The 26,146-nt window shown below is 39.6% G+C and overlaps 1 protein-coding gene across 9 annotated transcripts in view; it reads right to left on the reverse strand.

Moving 5' to 3' along the window:
• Positions 1–2,894: 2,894 nt before the first annotated feature.
• itpr1b (inositol 1,4,5-trisphosphate receptor, type 1b) overlaps positions 2,895–26,146 on the reverse strand; it is a 122,801-nt gene continuing 99,549 nt past the window's right edge. For all 9 annotated transcript variants that reach the window (XM_037770900.1, XM_037770908.1, XM_037770865.1 and 6 more), the window contains 9 exons: positions 21,741–21,916; positions 21,075–21,239; positions 19,202–19,391; positions 18,851–18,943; positions 16,606–16,754; positions 14,402–14,567; positions 13,222–13,382; positions 5,511–5,672; positions 2,895–4,154 (listed from right to left, as the gene is read on the reverse strand). In XM_037770900.1, coding sequence (XP_037626828.1) covers positions 4,068–4,154; positions 5,511–5,672; positions 13,222–13,382; positions 14,402–14,567; positions 16,606–16,754; positions 18,851–18,943; positions 19,202–19,391; positions 21,075–21,239; positions 21,741–21,916 — 1,349 coding nt within the window. In that variant the 3' untranslated portion in view covers positions 2,895–4,067. The remainder of the gene's footprint in view (positions 4,155–5,510; positions 5,673–13,221; positions 13,383–14,401; positions 14,568–16,605; positions 16,755–18,850; positions 18,944–19,201; positions 19,392–21,074; positions 21,240–21,740; positions 21,917–26,146) is intronic.

Below are 26,146 nucleotides of genomic sequence, written 5' to 3' on the forward strand. Positions count from 1 at the left end.
TAGACAATAATAGTAATAATAATAATAATAATAATAATAATAATAATAATAATAATAATAATAATAATAAAAGATAAATAAAATAAAAATAAATAAAATAAAATAATTTATATTTTTTTATATATATTATATATAGTTGATATAAGTTGTATATATACAGTATATATATATATATTACTGAAAACACTGTAGTCTCTGGAGTGACATATAGACAATAATAGTAATAATAATAATAATAGATAAATAAAATACAAATAAATTATATATATATATACACACATGTATATTTGAATGTATATGTATATATATTTGAAAAAGTGTGATAAGGTCACAATAAAGTCAATCCTATGTGACAGACTTTGTTCCTATAGTAGACTAATATATAAGTTGTTTTTATTATGATAGTATACAGAACAACTATCCAATATGTTATAAACACTGAGGACTTAAAATAGCTTTGACACTTTTTTAAATTATATAGATGATTATTATATTTTAATTAATATTATTATTGTTTGTATATTATTTATTATTGTTTTTATTTATTTATTTATATAAACAATAATAAGCCCGCCTATCTTTATGGTGTCCTCTAATACATTTCAGAGTTTCATTGAGGCCAACCATCACTTCTGTTTTGCACATTTTGTATCCTGGCATGTGTCATGTGTCATGTGTACTGACTTGACGCCCTGTAATTTCATACTGTACCCGCTCGCTATGTGGCACGTGCACCTGCAGCATGATGACACTGTCGTTGGTTTGTTTTCTTTTTTTCGGGACCGGCAGGCTGGCTGGCTGCAGGCTGGCTGGCTGCGGTAATGATAGTATTAAACCCGCCTGTACGCACCAGCGCGGCTGTCACGTTGAGCTCCTCATGGCCGGCACATCCCTGCCCGGTGACGTCACGTACCCGAGAATGCCCGAGTGGTCGCTCGGCTCCTTCCGCCGACCGTCCCGAAGGAAGCAGCCAGCAGCCAGAGACAGAAACAGAGATAGAGATAGCAACCGTGCCAAAACAAAGCGAGTTAGTCCGGAAACGAGGGAGAGATACAGGGGGGCCTCTGTTAACTCTAAATCCTGATAAGACCCTGAAGAAAATGAAACAGCTGTGACAAATCTTTCTGCTTTTGTTGTTATGTGGAAAAAAAAAACCAATTATGTCAATAAGGGGTATATTGCTGTTCCCATGTCTTTATGAATATAAGTATATATTTATATATATATATAAATATAAATATATATTTATATATAAACAAATATATATTTATATAAATATATGTATAAAAACTTGTAATTTTACCCATAGGTTTTACCCATAGGTCTATTTATATATGTATATGTATATATACATATATATAGCTAAAATTAATGGATAAACAGTTGAAATAGTGACCTAAAGGTTTGCTAATAAATACTTAAAATATTTAGCTAAAAATAGCTAAATGTAATGGGTAAACAGTTGAAACAGTTAGCTAAAAGTAATAATAATAATACATTTTATTTATATAGCGCTTTTCTAAAAACTCAAAGACACTTTACATAGATAAAAAGATCATAAAATAGATAAACTGTTGAATCAGTTTAGCTAAAAAATAAACAATAAACAGTTAAAATAGTTAGCTAAAGGTTAATTAAAAGCAATGGATAAACAGTTTAAACAGTTAACTAAAAAATAGCTACAAGTAATGAGTAAATAGTAAAAATAGTTAGCTAAAGGTTAATTAAAAGTAATCAATAATCACTTAAAATATTTAGCTAAAAAAACAGCTAAAAGTAATAAATAACTGTTGAATCAGTTATTTAAAGGTTAGACAGAAGTATGGGTTAGCTTGATTTACCTGGAGTTACCTTGAACTTTAGGCCTTTAACTAAATATTTCAACTGTTTACATGCTACTTTCAGCCAGCTACATTTTAGCTCACTATTTCAACCGTTTAATAACTTTAAATTCAAATTTGTGTACCGTATTCTTGAAATGTTTCTGAACATCTTTAGCGGCTCTAACAACTGTTGGATTTATGCTGCTGACCTTTATTCTGCTATTTTCTCCCATACAATACCTGGTGTGTTGTTGCTGCTGTTGTATCCACCATTTTGGTATAGAGTGTCTTATTTCACCCATCATGTATTGTGGGACAGGCTATGATGTAAGTCAGTCTTACATTACCTTTGTACATTAAGGTACAATTTACCTTTATGCAACAGGTAAATTAGCTCTATTCGTTATGCAACTGGCCCCTGATCTTTGGTGACACACTTAGCAGCATAGGAGTACTATTACCTCAGTTTAGTTTGACTCAACACAAACCGGTGTCTTGACGATAAATGAGGACATTTACAAGGCATCATTTGTTTTGCTGGACACGTGGTATGAGATTGAAAGCTCATCTGAAGACTTGTTTGTAGAGCTCGATAAATACTTGGCACGCAGAGAATCTTTTCAAGAAAGCCCCTGATTAATGAGGATATATGCAATATTAAATCCACCCGATTACACACATTCCACTCGTACTGCCGACACTTGCTGGTTTCAGAGACGCATGTTTTCCAGCTGACAGAGCGTAGTTTCTCTGAAAGCAAACAGATTAATTCAGGACGTGGCCTAGTTTAATTTCTGAACTGGAAAACACTGGCTGAAATTCCTGTATTTGACTCGTGTATTGTATATTGTCAATAGGTGGCATTTATAATGACAAAAACGTCACTTACAGTACAGTGTGCATATTGGACCCTTCAATTTGATTTGGGTGATAATGTATGAGTGTGTATAAATACACTTCCAGGCAACCAGATTGTTGAACATTATTACAAAATAAATGGCTTACTTTATATGGATAATTTATAATAATAATAATACTATAAAATCACCTCAACAATAAACAAATGCAATATGAAGGAAAGGATAATTACATCAATTTTAATAAATAATTCTACTTTAATATACAAATTGACAGTGCTTAAGATTTTTTAGTTAATCCTAACATTCATGAATTACAATTTTTCTATACAAAAGCAAAGCAACAAACTTTATGTACACATAGTAGTCCAAAAAAGAGATCATCCTAAAAGCATGAAAACCAACTATAACATTTTTTAGTGAAAATTAACATAAAAGTTAGTGACTCTGCACGAGCAGCAAACATGTGTCGGACTTTAAAACAAAGACGAAAACAGGCACAAATGGAACATGTTTGCTGCAAAAACAGGAAATTACGCTAATGACGTTAATTACAGTAAAAGACTCCTGAGCAAATTGTAATAGCATGAGTGATACCGAATAAATTACACAGTATATCCGACTGACAAGTCAAACCTTCTAAATGTCCTTTAGAAACAAATTAAATAAGAAAGCAAATTTATCATAAAATAAGTTAGCAGTGAGATATGACATTTAGGTGAAAGAAAACTATATATATATTGCTCTCACACAATATACTATCTCTATTGAGCGCAGTTGGCACTCAAGAAGTACGCACATTTTCAAGAAATAAAAGAAAAAATAATTGAGGAGCTTATTAAATATCATCTCTATATTTGCGTAAGTAAAGACAACTACTCCCTATTTTATCCAGAGACAAGAAAAGTACAAACAAAAAAAAAATTGGCCCACGCTTTTAAATTAAATAAGACATGTCTGATGGAACTTAAATCCACGCACCAATGAGGTTGCATATTTAAGTTAATATATTGCACGACATACAAAAATAAGACATTTAATACTGCTTGTTATGCCAGAAATATAAATAGAAAACATTAAAATAAAAAAACAAAAAAAACAAATGGGACTAATTCCTCCTGTCCAGTCATCTATATTTCAAGTTCAACCAGTAAAGGCCATGTGTTGAGAAATCCAATTTATTTCTACATAGAAAACATTTGGCACCAATTCCAACTGGACTGAACAGAGCGAGGCGGGTGAGTGTTACCGGAGCAACACGTGCGTGGGGGTAGAGCTACACATCGCCTTATGACTACCTATGTTACAGTGGTTCCCTACTGTTATAAATTACACTCAGTGCAGTTAGACATGATGTGCAATCTCAGGGCTGTGTCACTTGACCTTCTTATGCAGGCTGCTGGGGGTTGGCGTTCATGTGCTGAGGGTGTCCCAGCAGGCCGATCCGCTGCTTCTGCTTCCTCTGTTCTGTCATCTGAAGAGCACAGAAAAGACAGATAATAAAAAAATAATTCTGTACCTTTTGTTGGCACGCGCGTCCTTCGTCTATGGAATATACGCTGGCATCCTTCATCTTCATCGATCACTTTACAGAAACTAACGAATGCTGCACAAACTCTGCACACTGCTGATGTGAAACGGATTCTTTTGAAATCCTGCCGGCCTCGTCATGCACATCGCCGCGTCCTCTGACGAAAGCAGCACAATACAAACAACTAATACTGAAACCCAGTCAAAAGAAATTTCAAAGATCAAGCAAAACACATGAGTCATAACACAGGTGCTAACCTTTATACCAGCGGGGAACAAGAACAGCCTTTCTGCTAAGAATTGACTTTATTTAACATAAGGGAGCGATTTGCACCTCGACACTGAAACGCAACAATATTAAGAGTGAGAAGACAAAGTGGTCTTGCAATGAGTGTTCCAAGAGAAATAATTCTGCGTAGAGGAGGACGTGTTGAGAGGAAAATATCACTAAAACACATCAATTGCACAGTTTAAACTCAGTTAGCAGTAGAATGCTGGCCTTTTTTTTTTTTTTTTAACACTATCATTTTCTAATTAAGCCAATTTTACTGAGAATGCTTGCAGCATAATTTTCCTGTTTGTGCTCAGGGCTCTGAATGAAAAAAAGCCTTTTACACATCTGCACAATCATACTGTTTGAATTGTTTGTAAATAAAATAAGTCAAAACAGGCCTAACACATGTTCAGCTTGGACTGAAATGTGACCGATGCTGCTGTGCCCTTCACAGCTTGCAGCAACACAATAATCATTTCCCCCTGTCTGGGTCAAAATGTCTCGGTAACATTCACTTCCTCACAGATAGTTCTCATTTCAAGGGTAAGAGACATTTTTACTATTCTGTTTACTCGGAAGCGGGGGATTGCAGCAATTGTGCAATTTAAAACCTGGAAGCACTTGAGTCTCTAAGTGTTTATTTATTGCAAAAAATTGTCTTTTAAAGTTATTCCCATATTCTCTAACCAGTCTAATGAAAAGCAATTCTTTTTTGAAGGAAATCACTTTCTTAATTCTGTGCTCTTCTAAACATTGAGAAAGGTTTTATCCAGTTAATCAATCAATGGATAAAAAGACAACCAATAAAAATGAATCAGATAAAATCAGGTTGAGAACCTCCCGAGCTGTGAGTGAATTATGACTCACCACCTTTTGCATTTAGTAAGCTCTGCATCTAAAGGGCAAAGAGCGGCAAACAAACAAACCTCGAGCAACGTCTGCTGTCGCTCGTCACTCACTCATCATGTTTTTCCCCACGATGAAGTCGAGAGACACCACAGTCTTTGTGACTTTAGTTAAACCGACCTGCTCTTTGAGCTCCGTCAGCTGGCCCGACAGGTTGGACACCAGTTTCATGGTGGACTCCAGTTTCTCCTGCAGGCTTCTGATCTCATTCTGCTCCCCGTCTGCATCGCTGCTGACCAGCGACATGGCCCGCATCCGGGGGAACCAGTCCAAGTTGTGGTCCTGGGTAAACACAAATCGTCACAGATGGTTATGGCCAGTACAGCAACACAATGGAACTTCACAATTAGGGCTGTCAATCAATTAAAAATATTTAATCACAATTAATCACACATTAATCACACATTTTTTATCTGTTCAAAATGTACCTAAAGGGAGATTTGTCAAGTATTTAATACTCTTATTAACATGGGAGTGGACAAACAAGCTGCTTTATGCAAATGTATGTATATATTTATTATTGGAAATCAATTAACAACACAAAACAATGACAAATATTGTCCAGAAACCCTCACAGGTACTGCATTTAATATAAAGAAATATGCTCAAATCATAACATGGCAAACTGCAGCCCAAAAGGCAACAACAGCTGTCAGTGTGTCAGTGTGCTGACTTGACTATGACTTGCCCCAAACTGCATGTGATTATCATAAAGTGGGCATGTCTGTAAAGGGGAGACTCGTGGGTACCCATAGAACCCATTTTCATTCACATATCTTGAGGTCAGAGGTCAAGGGACCCATTAGAAAATGGCCAAAGCCAGCTTTTCTTTGCCAAAATTTAGCGCATATTTGGAGCGTTATTTATTCTCCTTCGCAACAAGCTAGTATGACATGTTTGATACCAATGGATTCCTTAGGTTTTTCCTAGTTTTATATGACGCCAGTATCTTTACTCTATTAAAACTGAGCCCGCTACAACCTAATGTTTTTTGCAAATTGCGTTAAAGAAATTAGTGGCATTAAAAAGAATTTGCATTAACGCGTTGTTATCCTGTTAACTTTGAACAGCCCGAATCGCAGTCTTTATAATGCTTTCTTAAATTTGCTGTACGTTTTGCAATTTTCTAAGAAGTGATTATTGTTCTTTCTAAATTTAATTTATAAATAAATTTAGTTCATGTAATTTAAATTTGAATTCTGCAAATAAACCGATATGAGAACTATGAGGACTTTAAGAACTTTAAACATGCACTATCTTCACTTTACTTTACACTTACTTTACTATATACTTACACTTTACATCCTATATACCACTTTATAGACATTACATATGTAAATATTATATGTATTTATTGTACATACTACATTTATTTAATGACGGACTGTACACACTATGTTAACCCATTCACTCTGTATCTTTTATATCTCTATTTATTGTTTTTATTATTTTAGTGTACCTGAACCTCTCCTGTGTTTCACTCTGTTTGCTGATGTTGCTGCTTTGACACCCGAATTTCCCTCCGGGGATTAATAAAGGTTCATCTTATCTTATCTTGATGTAATTTTTATCTTTCAATGTAGTTGAAAATGCCTCAAACATTACAACATAAATGGGAAAAAAGTGTGAACAAATGTCAAGCCTTATTTGATTAATGTTTTTCACTGCAGGCCCTCTGCTTTGTCTCTTTGGCTGCATGCAGTGATTTGAAGCCTGCTCTAAAAGCGGACTCAAACTAATCTTGAGGGACTTTCCATATTACAATCACATGGGATATGAGGGCATTCTTGAAACTACTCGGAACAGGCAGTTCACTTATCGGTGAGATGTTTCCATCTCCAGTCTTGCCGTACACACAACAAAACTTACAAAAAGCTGTAAACTAAGATGGAGAAAGAAACTTCCTCATTTTATAATACACGCATCGCCTCACATGCAGCGCTGAAATAAACGTGCAGCTCCTGAATGCTCCTGAGAGCCACAGACGAGAACTGTAATAAAGTTGTTACTGTACAATATCTCCTGGCATGACTGACACCTCTGATAAGTACTACCGGCATGCTGGTGTCAGCAGCAACCGAGAAGTATTCAGGTTAAATACGTAGATTTTATCAGTTCTTTCAGAACTCTGAAGTAACTGTTGCAAAGTCAGAACTGAAGGAGCGATTAACTACCAGCGAATCCTAACTGAAGGTGTTGACGTTTGGCATACTATGAGCACAAATCATTTCAATATGGCCTGATGGTTTGTTTTGAGAACAAAAAGGCAATTTTACATAGTCAGAGGTGTGGGATTATTTAAAAAGATTTCATTACTGGTGGGAATTTTAATGTGTTTTATACAAAAACAACGAAAAAAGTCTGTTAAAGTTATAATCCTTAAGATTTCCATAAAATCATAGCCTGTTTTTGAGACTGTATATGCACATTTAGCACAGATACTGCTCTATTTTTCTATTGTACATTGTAAATATAGCTTTCTTCTCTATCTATTTTATTGCATATTGTTCTTTCTTTCTTTGTGTATTTTCTTGTATTTATTTCTTATACTCAGAGCGGAAGGCAAAGGAAAAATTTCATTGTACGGGGAAACTTGTTTTTAACTGTGAACATGACAATAAACACTTTAACTTTGACTGTATATGGTTGACATTTTTTTCAGCAATAGCCATTTAATGTATTTACATTCAGTAATTGTGTCTCTTTATAGTCTACATAGTATAGTCCGCCATTCCTGCACTGGGTTCAAATTTCCTTCACATGTACGAGGGATTCAAAAGAAGCGATGTTTACATGTAATCATTGATATGTGCCTCACTGTTAACTACTGTATCAGAGCTGTATGAAGTCACTGCTAATGCAAACCCAACATTTCTCACTGCATTCAATGGATGAAACTAAGGGTGGATTTTATTGTGACTCAGTCACAGGAAACACAACGGATTTGTCACAGAAGGTTGGTGTTGTCGTTTATCAAAAAAGCGTCTCAACGACTGTTTACTGCCCCCAGAATTCTGGGAACTGTAGTGTTACCCGCACTTGCGGTAATCACGAGTGTCTCCAAATCAACCAGGACTGAAATCTTAAGGATTAAAATGTTTATTTTTTTTTTTAAAGATGCTAAATGCGAGGTTGGGAGCATTTCTATTGCCTTTGCAAGGCTCTTAACATGGCGACGACTGAGCGGGTGGCTTGCAGCTAACGGTGCAAACCCACAGAGGTAAGAGTGTTAACCTGGGGGGAAAACGGGAGTGTGGGCGCTACGCTTCCGCAACGGCACCGCTGGTCGTGACGGCGTTATCAGCTGTAACCGCCGTATGAGAGCATGCAAAACTGACAGAGGCAACCCAGCAGCTACCTCCTCAGGGGTTGCTGAGTTCAAACTGAGGGCCACTCGGCCGCATTCTTTCACGCTTCCCTCTCCTCCGGCACTCAACCACCACATGCCAACGTTATTGTGTGCTGTCTGAACCTGCTTCCCCAATAAGCCACGGTCATGGGAACGCATGAATTTATGTTTCATGTTCCCATGCCACGTCGCTATTGTGTGTCCCTTAAATCAGCACAACCATTAGTCCTAATGCAGCATGAATGAAAACGGTAAAGGATGCTGCGTAGCCTCTGAGGTCACCGTCTAGAAACAGAGCGGTGCAGAAGAACTGGTTTGGAAAAAGTCCCGTAGGTTTCACTGGTTGATTTGGAGGCGTAGGGGGGCGAGTGAGGTGGCCGACAGAACCACAAACCAATCCTGGGTCAGACAGCAGCAGGAGGGGAATCACACAACAGTAAGATAATGAGCAGCACACAGTCATTCTGAGAGGAGGAAAGGACTGCTGTGAGCAAGTTCCACTTCCTGAACGCGACAGTGTTTACCTAGTTCACCTGCCCCCCCGCCTTCCCCTCCCCCCAACACACGTACACTTCTTATATCTGCACACAGCTCTGGCTTTTCTCAATAAACTTACTTATTCTAATAAATGCATATTTATATTTCTTGCAATATGTATTATATCTGAAATGAAGTAAGAAGATGTAGTGTTCTATCATTACAGCGCTTTAATTCATCTAACAAGTCCGTCTGTTTGAGAATAAATAATTACAGATCTCATGCATTTTTTTCCCACACTCAGTTCTGCTCATATGATGCTAAAAAAAAAAGTACGAACTCATCATGACAGTGGTAATTTCCCCATTTTGGATCCTGCCTGCCGGCCAAAAGGCACACGTGTGTTTGTTTGACGACATCGCCTCCAGCAGCCCGGCCCCTCTTTCCATCCCCAGTGTTTACAAATGAAAGCACTTCCAGTAAACCGAGAAGCGTAGCCACGACTTAAAACTCGACATCACGCTGGTTCAATGGAAATGACGGAAGTACATTTTTCATTATTAAAACCGCACGGCCATGAGAGAGAGAAACAGGATGCTGTGTGGTTAAAACAGCAACAGAAAACGTCACAGTCATGCCACAAGCCACCTGACGAGCTGACAGCCCACTCAGTCAACAAATATGCAAATAAATGCCAGAAAAAATATCGCACATCCGATCCAAACAGACACAGACAGATATGGTTTCAGCATATTTTGCTGTTTTGAATGTTTGTGGCTGCGGATGTTTCAAATCAGCTCGCGGAGCCGGGGCATCCTGCAGTGTTGAACGCATTAAGAATGAGGGCAACGAGTGTGAGCCAAGCATCATCTTTTTTACACCTTAGATGTGACACTTCTCTCAGAGCCCTCCACCATTGACGTCAGTCCCAGTCATTGTCAGAGTGATCTGGCTTCTATACACCCCCTTCTGTCCTGTCGCTTCTTCCACATTACTGCAGCATCAAATGAATCGAAACACGCAAGACGCAGTTCAGATCGAAGGAATCGGGCCTATACAAATCATGTTCTATAAATAGTGTGGGAAAAATCTGTAGCAGACTGCATAAAGATCTAACAATGATAGGGGCATTTAACCGATAATTCAGTTGGACACAATACAAATATTAAAGGTAGGGTTGGTAATCTTGAGAAACTAGCAAGAGTACACGAGATTTTAAAAATTATGAAACCGATGAACCCATTCCACTGTTGCCAACTCTTTTCCAATGAAAGTATCTAACAGCACTAGCTGCTAAAGTCCTTAAATCTAGCGAGAAAGTTGGCAAAACTGACAGCCGTCCCTTTAGGCTTCCCTCCAAAGCCACCCCCCAAAATTAACATTTATGAATGTTAACAACGAACATGGCTTTTGTAGAGACTTGTGGAAGATAATGATATGACAAAAAATTAGGGCTGTCAAAGTTAACGTGATAATAACGCGTTAAAGCCAATTCATTTTAACGGCATTCATTTCTTTAATGCATTAATGCACAAGTTGCGATTTTTAGGTTGTAGCGGGCTCAGTTTTAAAGCTAAAGAGACGATACTGGTATCATATGAAACTAGAAAACCTAAAGAATCCATTGGTACTATGTCAGACTAACTTGTCAAAAAATGTATTTGAGCAACATTACCAACCCTTCCTTTAAATCATTCTCCCAAAATTATTTTTATAGTGTTTTGCAGTTGGTTTGATTTCTACATTTATTATGCTGTGTGAACCTTTGCGTGGTTTTATAATCATTACTCAACGCCATGCTACAAATAGAGTGGGACAAATGGCGTGTAAATATATACAAGTTCAATAAGTATAATACAACAAAAACTATACAACCTATGTAACCACAGAATTTAACACAGTATGTAAACTTTAAATGTGAGAAATAATAGAGAAAGTGTATGACCTACTAACACAAACTCTGGATTAAGTTAGTCACAAATGTTACTGCTTAATTAGATTAGAAAAATGTGTCTTGATAGAAAGCATGATAGCGTTTTCATTAAGAAGGGCAAAATACATAAAGACACAATATATGATTGTGATGTTTTTTTTGCCTATTCCAATACTACTACTACTACTACTACTACTACTACTACTACTACTACTACTACTACTACTACTACTACTACTACTACTACTCCATGGTACAAAGAAAAGTGGGAGCATTTTTGCTAAGTCTGCTCACCTAATGAATTTTAAATTAAATTATTTAGACATTGTATGTTGTATTTTTGCATGCATTTTGTGTTTTTCAATATTTACAAAATTAAATAAATAACTGTCGCATGTCATCCCTCTCTCTTTCGATACATGTCCTGCCTGTATCTCTGCTATCACTATCAAATAAAACCAAAAAAGAATAATCTTAGAAACAAACAGACATTGTAGACTTCTCAGACAACAAGACCCTGGAGGCATCAAACACTTGCTTGTGAAGCTGAGAGTTAATGTGAAGGATGACTGGGTCAGCTGACGGGTCATCGGGGTCTTTCTCCGCCCAGCTTGCCCCCTTAAACCTGCTGGTCAGAACGCTAACCTTAACAAACTCATTTAGGCTCAGTGGGGTGTAAGGTTAACTGGCGAGAGGATGGGGGTTAATCCCAAAATCAGGTGGTTCCTCACAAGACTGAGCGCAGCAGATCAGGGCACGAAGGCACCCAAGTATGCTGAATGGTATCTAATGAGAAACTGTGTCAGAAACCAACAGCAGCACAAGTGCGTCAAGGAAGCAACCACTTCAGAAGAAGGGGGAAGAAGGGGCTTTCCTTTGGCAGTTAAAAACGCTTTCTAATTGCTCTTAGGCTATGACTATGCTGCAACAATCGAAGAATCCATTGTCTTTCTTGGTTTTTATTTTTCAAAAATTTTCCACAGAGTTCGTCAAATTGGGCGCGCGCGTGTATCCGTTGCTCTTGTTTCGTTCTTGTAACGTCAAACACAAAAACTTCAATATTTTTATGGTAATATAACCTCTGCTAAAGCTCGCACCAGTTTATGATTTCAATTTTTTTATATCAGTTTAAATTGCAATGTTGGACGTTCTGTTTTTGAAATCAACATGGAAAAAAAATTACCTACAAATAAACCCTTTCTGAGTAGAATACACATATCACAATATATAGATATAAATAATATAATATAAAAAAATATGAAATATAAGGCAATAAAAAGTTCTAAATGTTTTTTTGATAGTTCAATAACTATATATATTTTTAAATGTTAATTTAAAAAGAGAGATATCCTCACGCTGCTGTTTAACATAAACCATGAGGCTGCGTCCTGGTCTGATCATGAGGTTATATGCAGGGTGAGACCTGTGTCTGTTGAGACCCGTTTAATGATTAAAGCATGGCATGGCTGCTTCGGGGGATTAACACATTTTATGCCGATGGCGGACTCTGTCTGAATGCTAATTCTCCATTCACAAAGCTGACTGATGTGATAATACTTTGGAGGGATTCAAGGTCACGGAGGCAGAGATTACATAGTGCAGTCCTGGGACTCTGGGACAGATGAGGTAAAAAAAAACAACAGAACATACACTGCCCATCGCTGGCGCAGAGAAACAGAAAAGCCTGCGGTAACCAACTCTGTCCAAACCCATATAACTCGGATCGCTGGTGTCACGGCGCCTTCTGTGTTGTTTAGGAGTGAAGGTTAACCTCAGTAAAGACCACAGCGGCAGCTGTTACAGCGTTGCACGGTACTTCTGAATGTGTCGTCTCTGTAGCGCGTGTACTGTTCCTGCAGTAGCAAACTAGGTGGGACAGAGCTTTATTTTAAAGGGAGAGGAGCTTGAAGAATTGAGGATTTGATCACTACAAGTATATTTGATTTATTCCCAACATGACCCTATAATAATAATAATAATAATAATAGACCCTGCAGTGTAGATTTGAAGGTTGTGATTGTTTGTAAGACTCTTAAACAGTTAAAAAGCTAAATGCACGTGTACATCCTTACCCGGATCATTTCCGCCACATAGCTCTCCGGGCCGGTGTACTCTGTGGAGTCCTTAACCTTCACCAGGACGATGAAGAACAAGTAGTGCCACATGTTGTGCTCCACTTTGATGTGTTCTTCGAAAGTCACCGTCTTATTGTCAAACTTGTCTCTCTCCAAACCTACAAAATGAAAGGATACGACCCCAAACGCACGCACACACACGCACACACATGCAGACAACCACACACACGTCAAATAAACACGATGCTCTCATTTCTTTGGAAGAGTGAAGAAATACACGCTGTGTGGCAACATGACATCATCATCCTTGTGACCTCAATGAGGATGACTTAAAACAAGAAAAAAAGAAGAAAGAAGAGGAAACAGAGTCACAAGGGAATGGACAGACAAAACAGGTCAGGTGAGATCTGCTAAAAATGTTGTTGTTTGTCACACCAAATCCCTACAATCTATTTACATTCTTGCATTGCATTTGCAAAAGAGGAATAGCCTTTAATAGTATTGCCCAACACAGGGCAGCAAGACTGACCAGCGCTGACCAATGATTGATTAGATGTGTGACTGTTTAGAGACGGATGAGGCCAGAGTCTGAGTGAGTGTACAGTCTGACATGGTCAAGACCCACACGGCAACAGGAAGAAACACTCCTCCTCCACAGCAGCACCTGCCATGACTAACCGTTCATTCTGGGAAGAGGAGGCGTTTGGTTGTTTATACTGTTCTACCCAGAAAAACAGCCCCCATTTTGCACAGACGCCTGATGCAAAGCTGCAGTCACACGCTCATACGAAAGCAGGATTAGAGCAGACCACTCGTCTGATTCGTCTCGATTTCATCATCATCCGCAAACCTCGGCATTCACACCTGCTGATTGTACGGTGCGACTAACGCTACACAGCAGTATCGCTTCGACTCGAGTGGAACGGCGAGGCGTTTCCGCCTTATCGTATTCTTAGTAGACAGTGCAACTACTATACAGTGATGATGGGAAAAATATGTGTCGAAGGTCATGAGTCACATTCTCCTGATGTTGACGAACCATAGTGCTGACGAAGCAGAATGTCTTTAATGGTAAAAACAAAATACTAAGACAGCAATTAACCGGTCTTACAGTAATTGGATTTGCATCACCATTCAGAACTATTTTCAAAATGATTATCTTCATTTATTTCCTCACCGCAAATAAAACATGTTGTCTTCAGGATTTCCTCCTTTTTCTGCTTCTCACTCCTCAGGTCAGCAAACGTGTCGATGATGACACCAAAGATGAGGTTGAGGACAATGATGATGACCATGAAGAAGAAGAGCAGGTCGTAGATTACCCTGGCTGCGAACAGGGGCTCCTGTTGAAGCCAAACAGGAGAAAACTTGTGAGAACAAGAAACATCAGCTGGTGTCACACTGAGAATATCATTATCACTGTGGGAATATGTTTAGAAATGATGTGTACAGTAGTTCGCAGAGGGCTAGAATCTCCACCTTATTTAACTATGACTCAAATATTTACAAATGTAGGTTGACAAGTTGCTAGATATTTACACAGATAACAGTCATATTTACCATTACGGAAATTAGTTATCTAGTTATTCGTGTGTTTTTTTGGCCAATTCAGCATGTGAATCGGTGGCGGAGCTCGTCGGTGATAGAAATCACTCTGATTAGCTGTTCAGCTTAAACAAATTAGTGCACGAGAAGAGAAACGGAGGTGAGGAAAGCAAGCCAACGGGTAAAGTCAAGAGGGAAAACACAGAAGGCTCTTCTCATTTTTCATCTTCATCTCACCTGATCGTTCCAATACACAGATATTTTCACAGCGAAATTGGACATCTGGAATGAAGCTAAGTGGTGAGTGAGAATGGTGTGAAAATGGTCGGCAAACGCCGCTATGTTTAATGTACGTATTATAACAACGGTTTGTATATCCATAGTCCTCGGTCTTCCAGTTTCCCTTTTTTTAATGACGCATACAGACTACCGCCACCCGTAGGTGTGGAGAGTTATTACATCTCACGCAAGCGCAGAACGCACGTGGTAGTTTGCCGTCGGCTGTAGTCTTTGCGGTGTGTTCGAGTGCAACTTGTCAGCCAAAACAAAGGCGACGCGTGGCGACACAACCGGTGGCCTTCATCGTCGCTAGTTCTCTGATGTCGGGTTAGTGTGTCTGGGCCCTTAAAGGGGCGGGGCAGTGATGAAACCCACATGATACAGGAAACTGACTCTCAGTGCACCGTCTCCTTTCTGAACGGTCTCGGATTTAACTCATTTATAGATATGACAACAAGGCTGCATGTTGACCAAATATATAAAATGAAAAAAGTCAAGTCATTCATGTACATGGACACTGATATGTTGAGTAATTTTGAAAACTGAGAACAGAATCTTAGGAACTGCTCTAAATCTAACATTTGAGCTGTGAGATTTTGAGTTAAAATATATCAGATGTCAAGTTTTATTCTCCTCCTTACATTTTTCTTTAATTTTACGTTCCAGCCAGATCAATAAGATCCTCCACCACTTTTCTTTTTTCCTTATGTGTCCCGTAAAAGTACCGGTGGTGAGAGTGTCTTCTGTTTTTATGCCCCCAAACTGTGGAACTTGCTGCCTCAAGCTCTCTCAGTATTTTTAAAAGGAAATTAAAGACCTTTTTTTTTTACATACTTTTTATCTCTGGAATTAATCTTTTTTTTATTCTACTGATTGTTATTTATTTATTTATTATTTATTATTATTATTATTATTATCATTATTGCAAGTTTTAGTCTTGCAAAATTTAGTTTATTGTTTTTTTTCTGTATGTTTGTATGAAATAAATAAATAAAGTTGAGTTGAAATATGGAGACCGTTTAGATCAAATGTTGCTGCTGTCACTGGGATGACAGATTGGAGTGACTCATCGTGCCCTCTTTGCATATACAGGCTACTACGTATATGAGCCATCCCTTGTGTGTCAAACACAACTGTACACAACTGAAAACAGTACAGAGAATTCACATGAATGTTAAGCTAACTGAGATTTATATAAGTATGTATGAGTCAAGCCCTCATTCTGGGGGTCAACTGCAGATCTGACACATGTTGTGGACGAGCTTGTCTTCATCCTGGATAAGTACCATTAATGCTTTTTTTCTGGTCAACACTGGTTAAGTTATGAAAATCCTCTACGCAACCTCTTTGACCTACCAACAGAGCAAGTGTTTCTCTCACAGAGAGACATACTGTAGCCTTCGCTGCACTTCCTACAAACCACCTCATCCTTTGGATGTGGAATCATTTTGGAAAATTAATGATTTTTAAAACTTGTAATCTAAACTCATCGGGTGGGTGATTGTGATTTGGGTGTGATTTCTTCCTTGTTGTTTGTTGTGTTCCTGTGCTTTGTACCTCTTTGGATGGCTTCCGCAAGACGTCCCCAACACCTCCTCCACTCCTGAGGCCGTGACTCAGTACTGTGACAATGCACATGAGCAGCGAGTCACACGACCGCTCCTTGTCCTCGATGACCACCGCTGACGGCTGGACGGCAACGGAAGCTATGGAGACACACCGACACTGTCAGACAGTCATCCTGTCTACTACCAGTCAACTTGAAACTTAACTCCATAAAGAGGAGAGGCCTCTAAGATAACAACTACACTAAAAAATAGAAGACTTTAGTTCCAATACACAACCAACTGGGGCTGCCCCCTCTTAGTCGGTCGCTTTGGTCTAAATCAACTAAGATTTCTTTAGTCGATTAGTCGTTTTTAGGCTTTTTTTTTCATGCTGTGAATGCCTTATTTCTAAGAAACTTATGAGCTCTGATCTCTGGTAAACACAAGATTTAAAGTGGTGCTTTTGTGTGATTCTTTAGTGGAGAAACTCAGTTTTACAGATCTGTCGGTTAAATTAAAGCAGCAGTTGGTAGAATTGGAGTAAATATGATTAAAAAAAGTTATTTTCATAAAAGGTAATCTGAAAAAATCATGTGCCTCTGTGTCGTCCGGTGCTCCTAATGGCATCTGCAAGATTTCACACACTGGAGGAAAACAACCGAGCTGGAGCCTTGCCGTCTCGGAGCAGCTGTCAATCACTCGCAAACTCCGACCAAACGGTCAAACTAGGCAGCGCTGATCAAATACGAATCAATATTCTGTCACTGTAATGCCTATTTCTCTCCTCAAATGTTTTCAGAAACATCTGGTAGTGTACTGTTTAGCTGTAAAATTAGAAAGTTTGTGACCCAGCAGCCATGTTGAGATCAGTTGAGGAAATACCAAGCACCGCCCACCAGCCGGAGCACAGCCAATAGGAACGTTCTCTCTCTGAAATGACCTGTGATTGGTCAAAGTCTCCCATCACGGGCTAGATTTTTTAAAGCCTGAAAACTGAGCCATGAGGAGGTGCAGAAGTCTAGTTTTCTATCAGAACACTTGATTTACAATATGCTGAAAGATTATTATGGGATTTTCTCCCAATCATGCCAAAAATATACTGCCTACTACCTCTTTAACTAATCGATCAGTTGACAAAAACATGTTAGTGGACTAAGAAACCCTCATTTCATAGTCTATTATCAGCCCCATCAAGGGGGTCTGCAAGGGCATTATAATCTCTATAAACAGATTCTGCATTCATATGCATGAATCTGTAGGCAAGTAGAATTGACCAATCACATTTGAGCAGGATTTGGTTGAATGCAGGTAAACGGTCCATGCGGAGAGCAAAAGAGGCAGAATGCATTGGCCGAAATGCCATCTCAGAGCCCACCGGCTATCGTCTGACGATGATTTAGCTTTTTATTGGTTTAAAATTAGCTTGTAAACTGGCTACTTGTGAAGAAACAATCCAGTCGTACGCATCTTTTCTCATCTCCATCTCCAGTTGCGCTGGCTACAACGGAACCCCAGAAATATAGCCCCTTGCCCCCCCAGTGGTTTATCCATCGTCTGACCAATAGCTGATGGGTTCTGAAGGCCTAACAAGGGAATTTTCTCAACTATCCACACAAAAACAAGTCACCAGACTGTCGTAATTAGACAGCCTGGTGGTGATGGCTGGGGAAGCCAGTGTGAGGATTCGACATGGTTGGCTGATCGATTTTAAGGTGGTTCATGTTTGATTGGAGGCTTTTCCCAGTCGAGGTCAGTAGGTTTGCAAGAACTTGTTGTTTGCTGTGAGAAGCTCACTGCGCCGTCACTGAGTGCACCCATCGACCTGCTTCTACCTGATGGTAATTAATCCCTAACCTTTCAACCCGGGCCCCTAACATCAGGTCTTAGGCCAGTCTAAACCCCTGGTGTTTCACCCGGCTCCCTAAAAGCCCCCAGTTGGCCCGACCAGGTTTAATCCCATGACCACCCGGCTGCCCAGACTTACAGCTCAGTGGGACGAGTCAGTCGTCTGCAAGGACATTAAGACCTTCACACACTCACACATACAGACAGACATAAGCACACGGTCACACACTTGGGAATCTCTTGAGAGACATGCGTCCACAAACACGTGGATTCACACTTAAAAGAACCCTGCGACCTTGACATCCAGTCACACACATACATGCACACACACATATATATATATATATATATATATATATATATATATATATAGACATACACACAGTTTCCTTTCACTTTTGTCAACCTACCATCCATCACGGCCTCTGACGAACAGTTTTCCCCATTTTCTTTCTGACACACTCCACCAGAGAAGAACTCTCCCACCATACTGGCTCCATGCTCTATTCAATAGGGAAAACAAGACAATGTTGTTCACAAAGCATATTGATGGTGACATCCTTTATATGCACAGATTGTTGGACAACTGGACAACCACTTTTTGTATTCCTGAGCTTCACTTTGACTACATGTATTGTGTGTTTGTGCTGCAGAAGAACATTTCATGTTTCAGTCTCTTGACTGTCTGCGTCAGGGACAAGGACAAGTTATTTATGTTTGTCCCGGTAAGGGAGTCAGGAGAAATCTGTATTTCAACGTACCTAGTGTTTTGTTGGGTATCCTGTCGACAGCCAAGATGAAGTCGTCTTTGAAGAAGATGTAGCCCACAATGGAGAAGAGGTAGACGAGGATAAGAGCCAGCACGGCTGTCAGAACAATGGAGCGGCCATTGCGGGTCACACTCTTTATTACGTTCAGGAGGGTCTCTTCTCGGTAAACCAGATCAAAGAGCTGGAGAGAGGAAGGATTCATGAGATGTGTGCGTGCAGTATGTGTGTGGAAAATGTGGACAAAGGACACATTGTTTGTTTGGATCATTGGGCTCTCCTGCAAGAACATTTTCGTCTTCTTGACTTAACCTTCTTGTGTGCCACGTCAGATTCAGCAAATGCTCCTAACTTCAGATAACTGTCTAAATGACCAACGTTAACATGATAATAATAATAAAAGTAATAATAATTTTATTTATTTAGCACATATAATTTCATTTATACAGCACTTTTCAAGCTTAAGCACATGATGAATGCCGCCCATGCGTAAATGAGCGCACGTTCATGAGAATTGGTATAATTAAAGCCCCAATGATAACATATAGGACTACGCGTCCTGCCTCATTCATCTGTCTCTGCTAATATATCAGCACGCTGTCTAAAGACACGCTCTCTTCCAAGAGCCTGACGTGCATCCAAAAGAAGTAAGTCAGCCGTGACGCGCCTGGTTACACTTCCTGTTGACCTTATTAATGTACATAAAAGACAAATTAACCTTCAATTAGAATGTAATTCAGGTCGTTTTGCAGTTTGAGATGTTCATATTGATATTGTAGTGTAACACTATAGCATCAATGGCAAGTTTAAAGTAATTATGATATCGTTAGGCTATATGAACACATTCAGAATTAAAGGATAATGTCAACATAATTATGAAGTGTAATTTATATTTTCTAACTCAAAATTGCTTCAAAGTAATGAAATATACAATCCATTAGTGACTAATGGTATGTAGATGTAGACTAATTGCACAATACTCCTCTGGACCACTCGTAAATTGTGTTCTTAAAAAAAATTCTAAATACCAAATTAAAGTGACAGGTTCTCCCAAATCACTCGTACGATCTACTTAATAACGAATCTGTTCGTACGAGTGGTTCTTGCATGAGGCCCAATGCCTTTATTAAAATCTCCTTGGTAACATCTCATCATTAAGACCAATCAAATGGCACCTAAATCCCATTTTTATCTCATGTTTCTTTGTGTTACAGTGTAAATTAATAATGAAAGTATGTACACTATGTTGTCTTCATTTCTATTCAGGACAAATGATGCATGACAAAGTGATGCAGGGATGACGTATTTGTGTTGGCCAACCAGGAAGTTAAAATCAAATGGGTTCCCTCGACAAAAAGCCAATGGGATTTTTCGATTGGCTTTTGGATTACTGCAGAAAATAAACTCTGTTGCACACAAACGTTTATGATACTTACACGTTTTGTTCAGCAAGATAATCTCCACAACTGAACACCCCTTTTATGACTTTTGAAGCGTGAATGCCATCGCCAGAAGTAAAAAGCTAACGTTAGGCTATAAACAAACTACACCACGGTTGCATGAATTCACCACCACTAAGCTAAAAGGTGGACGAGTCGGCGTGATGACGTTTTGACATTATATCTTAGAACAAAATGTTAAAATCTCTACAGCTTGTAATAACCACAGACCTTATTTCAGGCATCTAACAAAAAAAAAACATTGACTTCCATACGAAGGAACAGGAAGTGCTAAAATGCGAACTCATTTCCGTGTTTTAGGACTCGTTCCTGCAGCACTCTATTGGACATTGTTGTCAGTATACCACTACCTCAGGTGTCCATGTGTATAAATGGTTAAGATATGTTGTTTGTGTGTGCTCACGTACAAGCAGGCTGTAAAAGAAGACATGAACGAAGACCCCCAGGCTGCAGATAATCAGGTAGAGCAGGTGGTACAGGAACTCTACATCCATGATCATGGCTATGTAGCCACGTGTGAAGGTCCCACGGTTCCCAACGAAGCTCGTCAGGAAGATCACCTTATTACCTAACTGGAGAGCAAACAGACACCACAGAGATGACATGTAGAAACCATGATAGTGCGCATTATGTTCAGGCTGAGAAGGAAAGGTTTACTCATCAGTATTAGTAGCTTTGAGTAAGATTTTCTGATGCTTATTTGTCAGAGCACTAAAAATAAAGTGGATGTGGTCGACCGTCAGAGTGGTGTGGAACCTCCCGGGCTCATGCTTCAACGCCTAACAGCTATGAGTGACATTTCTATTAGCAGCTGTAAGGCTTCCTCAACTGTTAAACCAGTGTGTCTACATGTCCACTTGAACGTGAAATCTGGCTGAATGCCCGATGTTGTGCTACACTACTATGGAGTCGCCGTGTTCCTGCACCGTGCGCACCGTATCAATAGGTTTAATGTTTAATGTGTGGCATGTGACCACGCCGTTTGCCAAGGGCAATTCCAGTCAACCATCTACTGGGCAATAAAGCATATGTTGAGTTCTTTCGTCGCTTTCTGAACACAAACACACACTTACATTGAACCCCCCCAGCAGGAGCAACGTGGGCTCCAGGCCCACGGAGAAGATCAGGCGCAGGATGGTGGAAGCAATGAGCGCCCGGATACCGTGAGGCTGAGGCAAGACGATGACGATAGCCAGAGAAACCAGCATGGCCATCCACAGCAGGGCAGACAGGTGGGGCTCCAGAGTACCTGAGGACGGAGGAGGTCACATCAGGGAGAGAGGTGTGATGGAGGAGGTCACATCAGGGAGAGAGGTGTGACCGTTTCCATTCAATCATTAACTATTTTGAGTGCATTGTTCGCTTTTTACCATGTCAACAGGAGGCTTATTCAGACATTTAATTTCTCTGCAAATGTACAACACACAGCTTAAAGAATTTGAGATAAAAAAAATCCTACATAAAACTCATAAAAAAGTGCTTTTAATCTGAAATCTTCTCTGCATATTTAGAAAGAATTTCGACACAGACATGAATGCAGTTAAAGTATGCTGAGCATGCATGCTCTTTTCTTTCATATTTACTTTACATATTTTCTTTCCATGACAAGAATGTTTTTTTAGAGACGGGACAAGATCTTTATTTTTAGTTCTCGTGCTTCACTCTACCTCTTGCACGAACGTGCACTAAAAGTGACTAACAAAGCAAGTGACTTCATTCTCTGCTCAGGTAGACATTACTCCTCGACATCTTTGCATAGCAAATAGTTGTTTACTGCTATATTAATGGTCTGGATATCATATAGAGAACCTTTAAATCATATTTAGTTTTAGACATTTGAATGTCAGGTGTAAAGGGGGTCAAAGTGAATCTACCACCTCTGTGTTAACAGATAAATTATCATTATCAGGTTGAAAAGGTCAGACAGGTTTTCTTTATACTGAAGCACCAAGAACGCCACTCTGATCGTCTCCCTCCATCCCCTCCCCGCTGAGGCCTCCTTCTTCACGCCGCTCTGTGTACAGATCACATGACAGGTACTTGTTACATAACCCCCCCCCGGTTTGGCTAAAAATACACTTGGCTCCAGCTAAATTCATCGGGATGGTCCTGGGCACTGCATCGTAACATGCTGCCCAGGCTCTTGGACTTGGCAGCCGACCCAGACACAGCAGCTCGGACGTCACACACCTACAGTACAGTCTATTCATCTCTCGGACTTGCTTACTCTGCAGGTATAAGTAGATAGGGAGACTGACCTTTACACTAAACCACTCACACTTCATCAAAGTCGATTCGACACACACAGCCTGATGTTTGCCATATGAAAAAAATAGATTTTTATATGTCTCTTATTGTTGGCAAGTGTCTGCGCTAAAGCTCCGGTGTCTACTTGCAAGGTCACATTGGAGCAGCGCCTGTGATAGGGCGGAGGCTCTAGCTCTACTTTTGTTCAAGGGTTACTCCAGACCTGGAAATTCATCATTTTAAAGGCCACTTGGCCATAGGTGTTGTCAGTTTTCTGAGAGCACAAAGGCCGAATGCCAGGGCAGCAAGGCCATCAAATAAAACAATGGTTTAAAGTCCACGGAAATAATTAATTTAACTTGAGGGTTACGGATGATTTTATTTTTAATACATCGGTGAAATAATTGTTGATTTGGTCATTATTCCTTGATATTTGTGCTTCTACCACAGCCTAAGTAGACTACGTTACTTAGTAGTAGTTAAATGGTTTCTTTTTTGTCTATTTTATTGTGTTTATTGTTCTTATTTCCTACTTAATTGCGCTGCAGCCTACAGACAAAGTTAATACCGTTAAAAGTACAAGACTTTTTTTTAAATACATTCATCCTCATAATTATTTTGTATCTATATTCACATACAGTGCCTGTTACTGTAGCAGGAGGAGAACATTCACTTTTCTTCTCCTAATTGAAAGACTACAGGGGTCAGGGGGGGATAGAAAGAGAATTAGCAGTGATTAGCACTGTCGCCTCACAGCAAGAGAATCGCAGGTTCAAACCCTGCTTGGGGCCCTTTTGTGCGGCGTTTGCATGTTCTCCCCGTGTTACCGCGGGTTTTCTCCAGGTTCTCCGGTTTCCTTCCACAGTCCAAAGACATGCAGGTTAATTGTTGACTCTAAATTGCTCGTAGGTGTGAATGTGAGTGTGAATGTTTGTCTGTCTCTATGTGTCAGCCCTGTGATAGTCTGGCGACCTGTCCAGGGTGCACCCCGCCTTCACCCAATGTCAGCTAGGATCGGCTCCCCCCGCGACCCTGATTGGGATAAGCAGTTACAGATAATGAATTGATGGATGGATGGGTGCTTCCCCTCAGCCAGCTAAGGAAACACTGCCGTTACCGCCGCGGCTCCATCAAACATAGACTAGGCGCATATTTTTTTTGGAAATAAGTATTGTCTGGAGTGGCCGTGATCAGCTCCGGCGGGCGTGGCGCAGCTGCACCTGGTATCATGATAAATAGCACAGTTTTCCAGCGATTCATACCAGACTTAAAATCAAACCCTGGTTATGTGTGCAGTGTTTTACTTGATGTTGCCCAAATTCATAATGACAACAAAAGACACTGTCTGAAAAACATATTGACAGGAAAGAAGCAAGAGGGGCAGTGCGGGCGGGGCATGAAGACCACTGTGGCCGCAGGGCGTATCATTTTTTTGAGGGGCAGAAGGCCAAACTGAAGGGGCATTCCTGCCAGCAGCATTAACCCAGAGAAGATGTCCAGTCTGGAGTTATTCAAGGTGCTTTTTTTCTAGTAAATTCAGCACATCTGGCCACTACTGGGAAAAAGTCCCAACCACAGTTTTTCTTCAAACAAACCACCCCTAGGAAACATCCGCTGACAGACATGTGAGTGAGGTGTGCAGCTGATACAATAATGTTTGATGGAGTTTAAATTCTCTATACAATCAGCAAATTAAGCATAACTGTAAAGTTATAAAAATGTGTCCCCAAATGAAGTTCACTGGAGTAGTTTGGTTTATTCAAGGTTTACAAGCAGTTGGTTTGAATATTAACAGGAGACTGTCTGGGGTCGTATTAAATCCAGGACACAGTGTGTGTGTGTGTGTGTGTGTGTGTGTGTGTGTGTGTGTGTGTGTGTGTCCATGAGCAAGTGGCTGAGATTTTTTTCTGTTCACTTGATAACCGGCTTCAGTTTGTAGCCAACATTGGCGTGTCCTGGTATGAACCCTTTTAAGCTCCCAGAAGACCTTTGACACTGAAAACCCCGTGGAGTTTCTAGAGCTACGCTAACAACCTCTTTTTTTGTCTCTTCTATACCGCTGTGAGGAAGTTCAAACAAAAGGGATCTCGCCGTTTGACCCCAGACAGAACAATTGAAAGTTTATGCGAGTCACAATGTGCGTCTTCTCTCTGTTACTCAACACTGGAACAATAGCGGCCTTAATAGCTGCGGCTTTTAACATCCCCACAAATACTGGCCTCAAGGAGAACTGAGAATAAAAGAGGAAAGTAAGAACAGGCAGCAAAACAAACAGTAAACTGAAACTGCACGTAAAACACGCTCCGGTCTGTCACTCATCCCTTTGGTTTGTGAATAACTTCCTGTCCTGCAGGAATTGGTAAATATCCTTTTGCATGAATATTTTATCTCCAAAGTAATCAGTCGCACCTCGTGACCCAACACCAGTCCAGACTTTCCCAACCTAAATCTGGACATTTAGGCCACATGACAGAGCCTGACTGATCAGGGGTTATTATGGTGTGGGCAACAAGGTCGAGGTCAGATATGTAGATCCACAAAGGAACTGAATAACCTCTGTTTTTTTTTGTTTTTTTTGTGATTCCTTGTAAAATAGCTTATTTTAAACAAAGAATTACGTTTTTTTTCTATTAATACTATACTCAACTTTATTTACATAGCACCTTTCATACAGGAGTTCAAAGTGCTTTGCAACAAAGTGAAGAAAAAAGAGAATAAATAAAAAGAGATACATTAAAACGTGCAAATGCTACACGATAAAACACAGCAAAAAAAACAAAGGATGGCATAAGAACAATAAAACGTAAAAGATAAGTCTAAAACAAAGGAAGAGCGACAGCTAGTTAAAGGCAATGCTGAGTAAATACCATTTCAATTGTCGTTTAAAGAAAATGTTCACAGAGTTTGCATCTCTTATAGCCTAGGGGTAGGGAAGGCTGTAAGAGACACTCAGTGTTGGAGAGTTGTTTAGCTCTACGTTCTTTAGACATATTCATTAAACTATATTTGAGATTACTATGACATCTAATATGCTTCAAGGTGTTTTTTGTTTGAAAATGTGTGATGAAATCCAAATGTAATATTCTGATGAAAACTGAAGCTGTTATCTATGATCTCTTCGAAGCCACCAGACTCCTTTGACAAAAACAGCAATTTGACCTCGCAGAACATCGAAGCTGCTGGTCTACCGCTGCTTCCATTGTTTGTTTGGGATGCAAATTTATTTTAAAGC

This window comes from Sebastes umbrosus, chromosome 1 (assembly GCF_015220745.1).
Source record: "Sebastes umbrosus isolate fSebUmb1 chromosome 1, fSebUmb1.pri, whole genome shotgun sequence".
NCBI lineage: Eukaryota > Metazoa > Chordata > Actinopteri > Perciformes > Sebastidae > Sebastes > Sebastes umbrosus.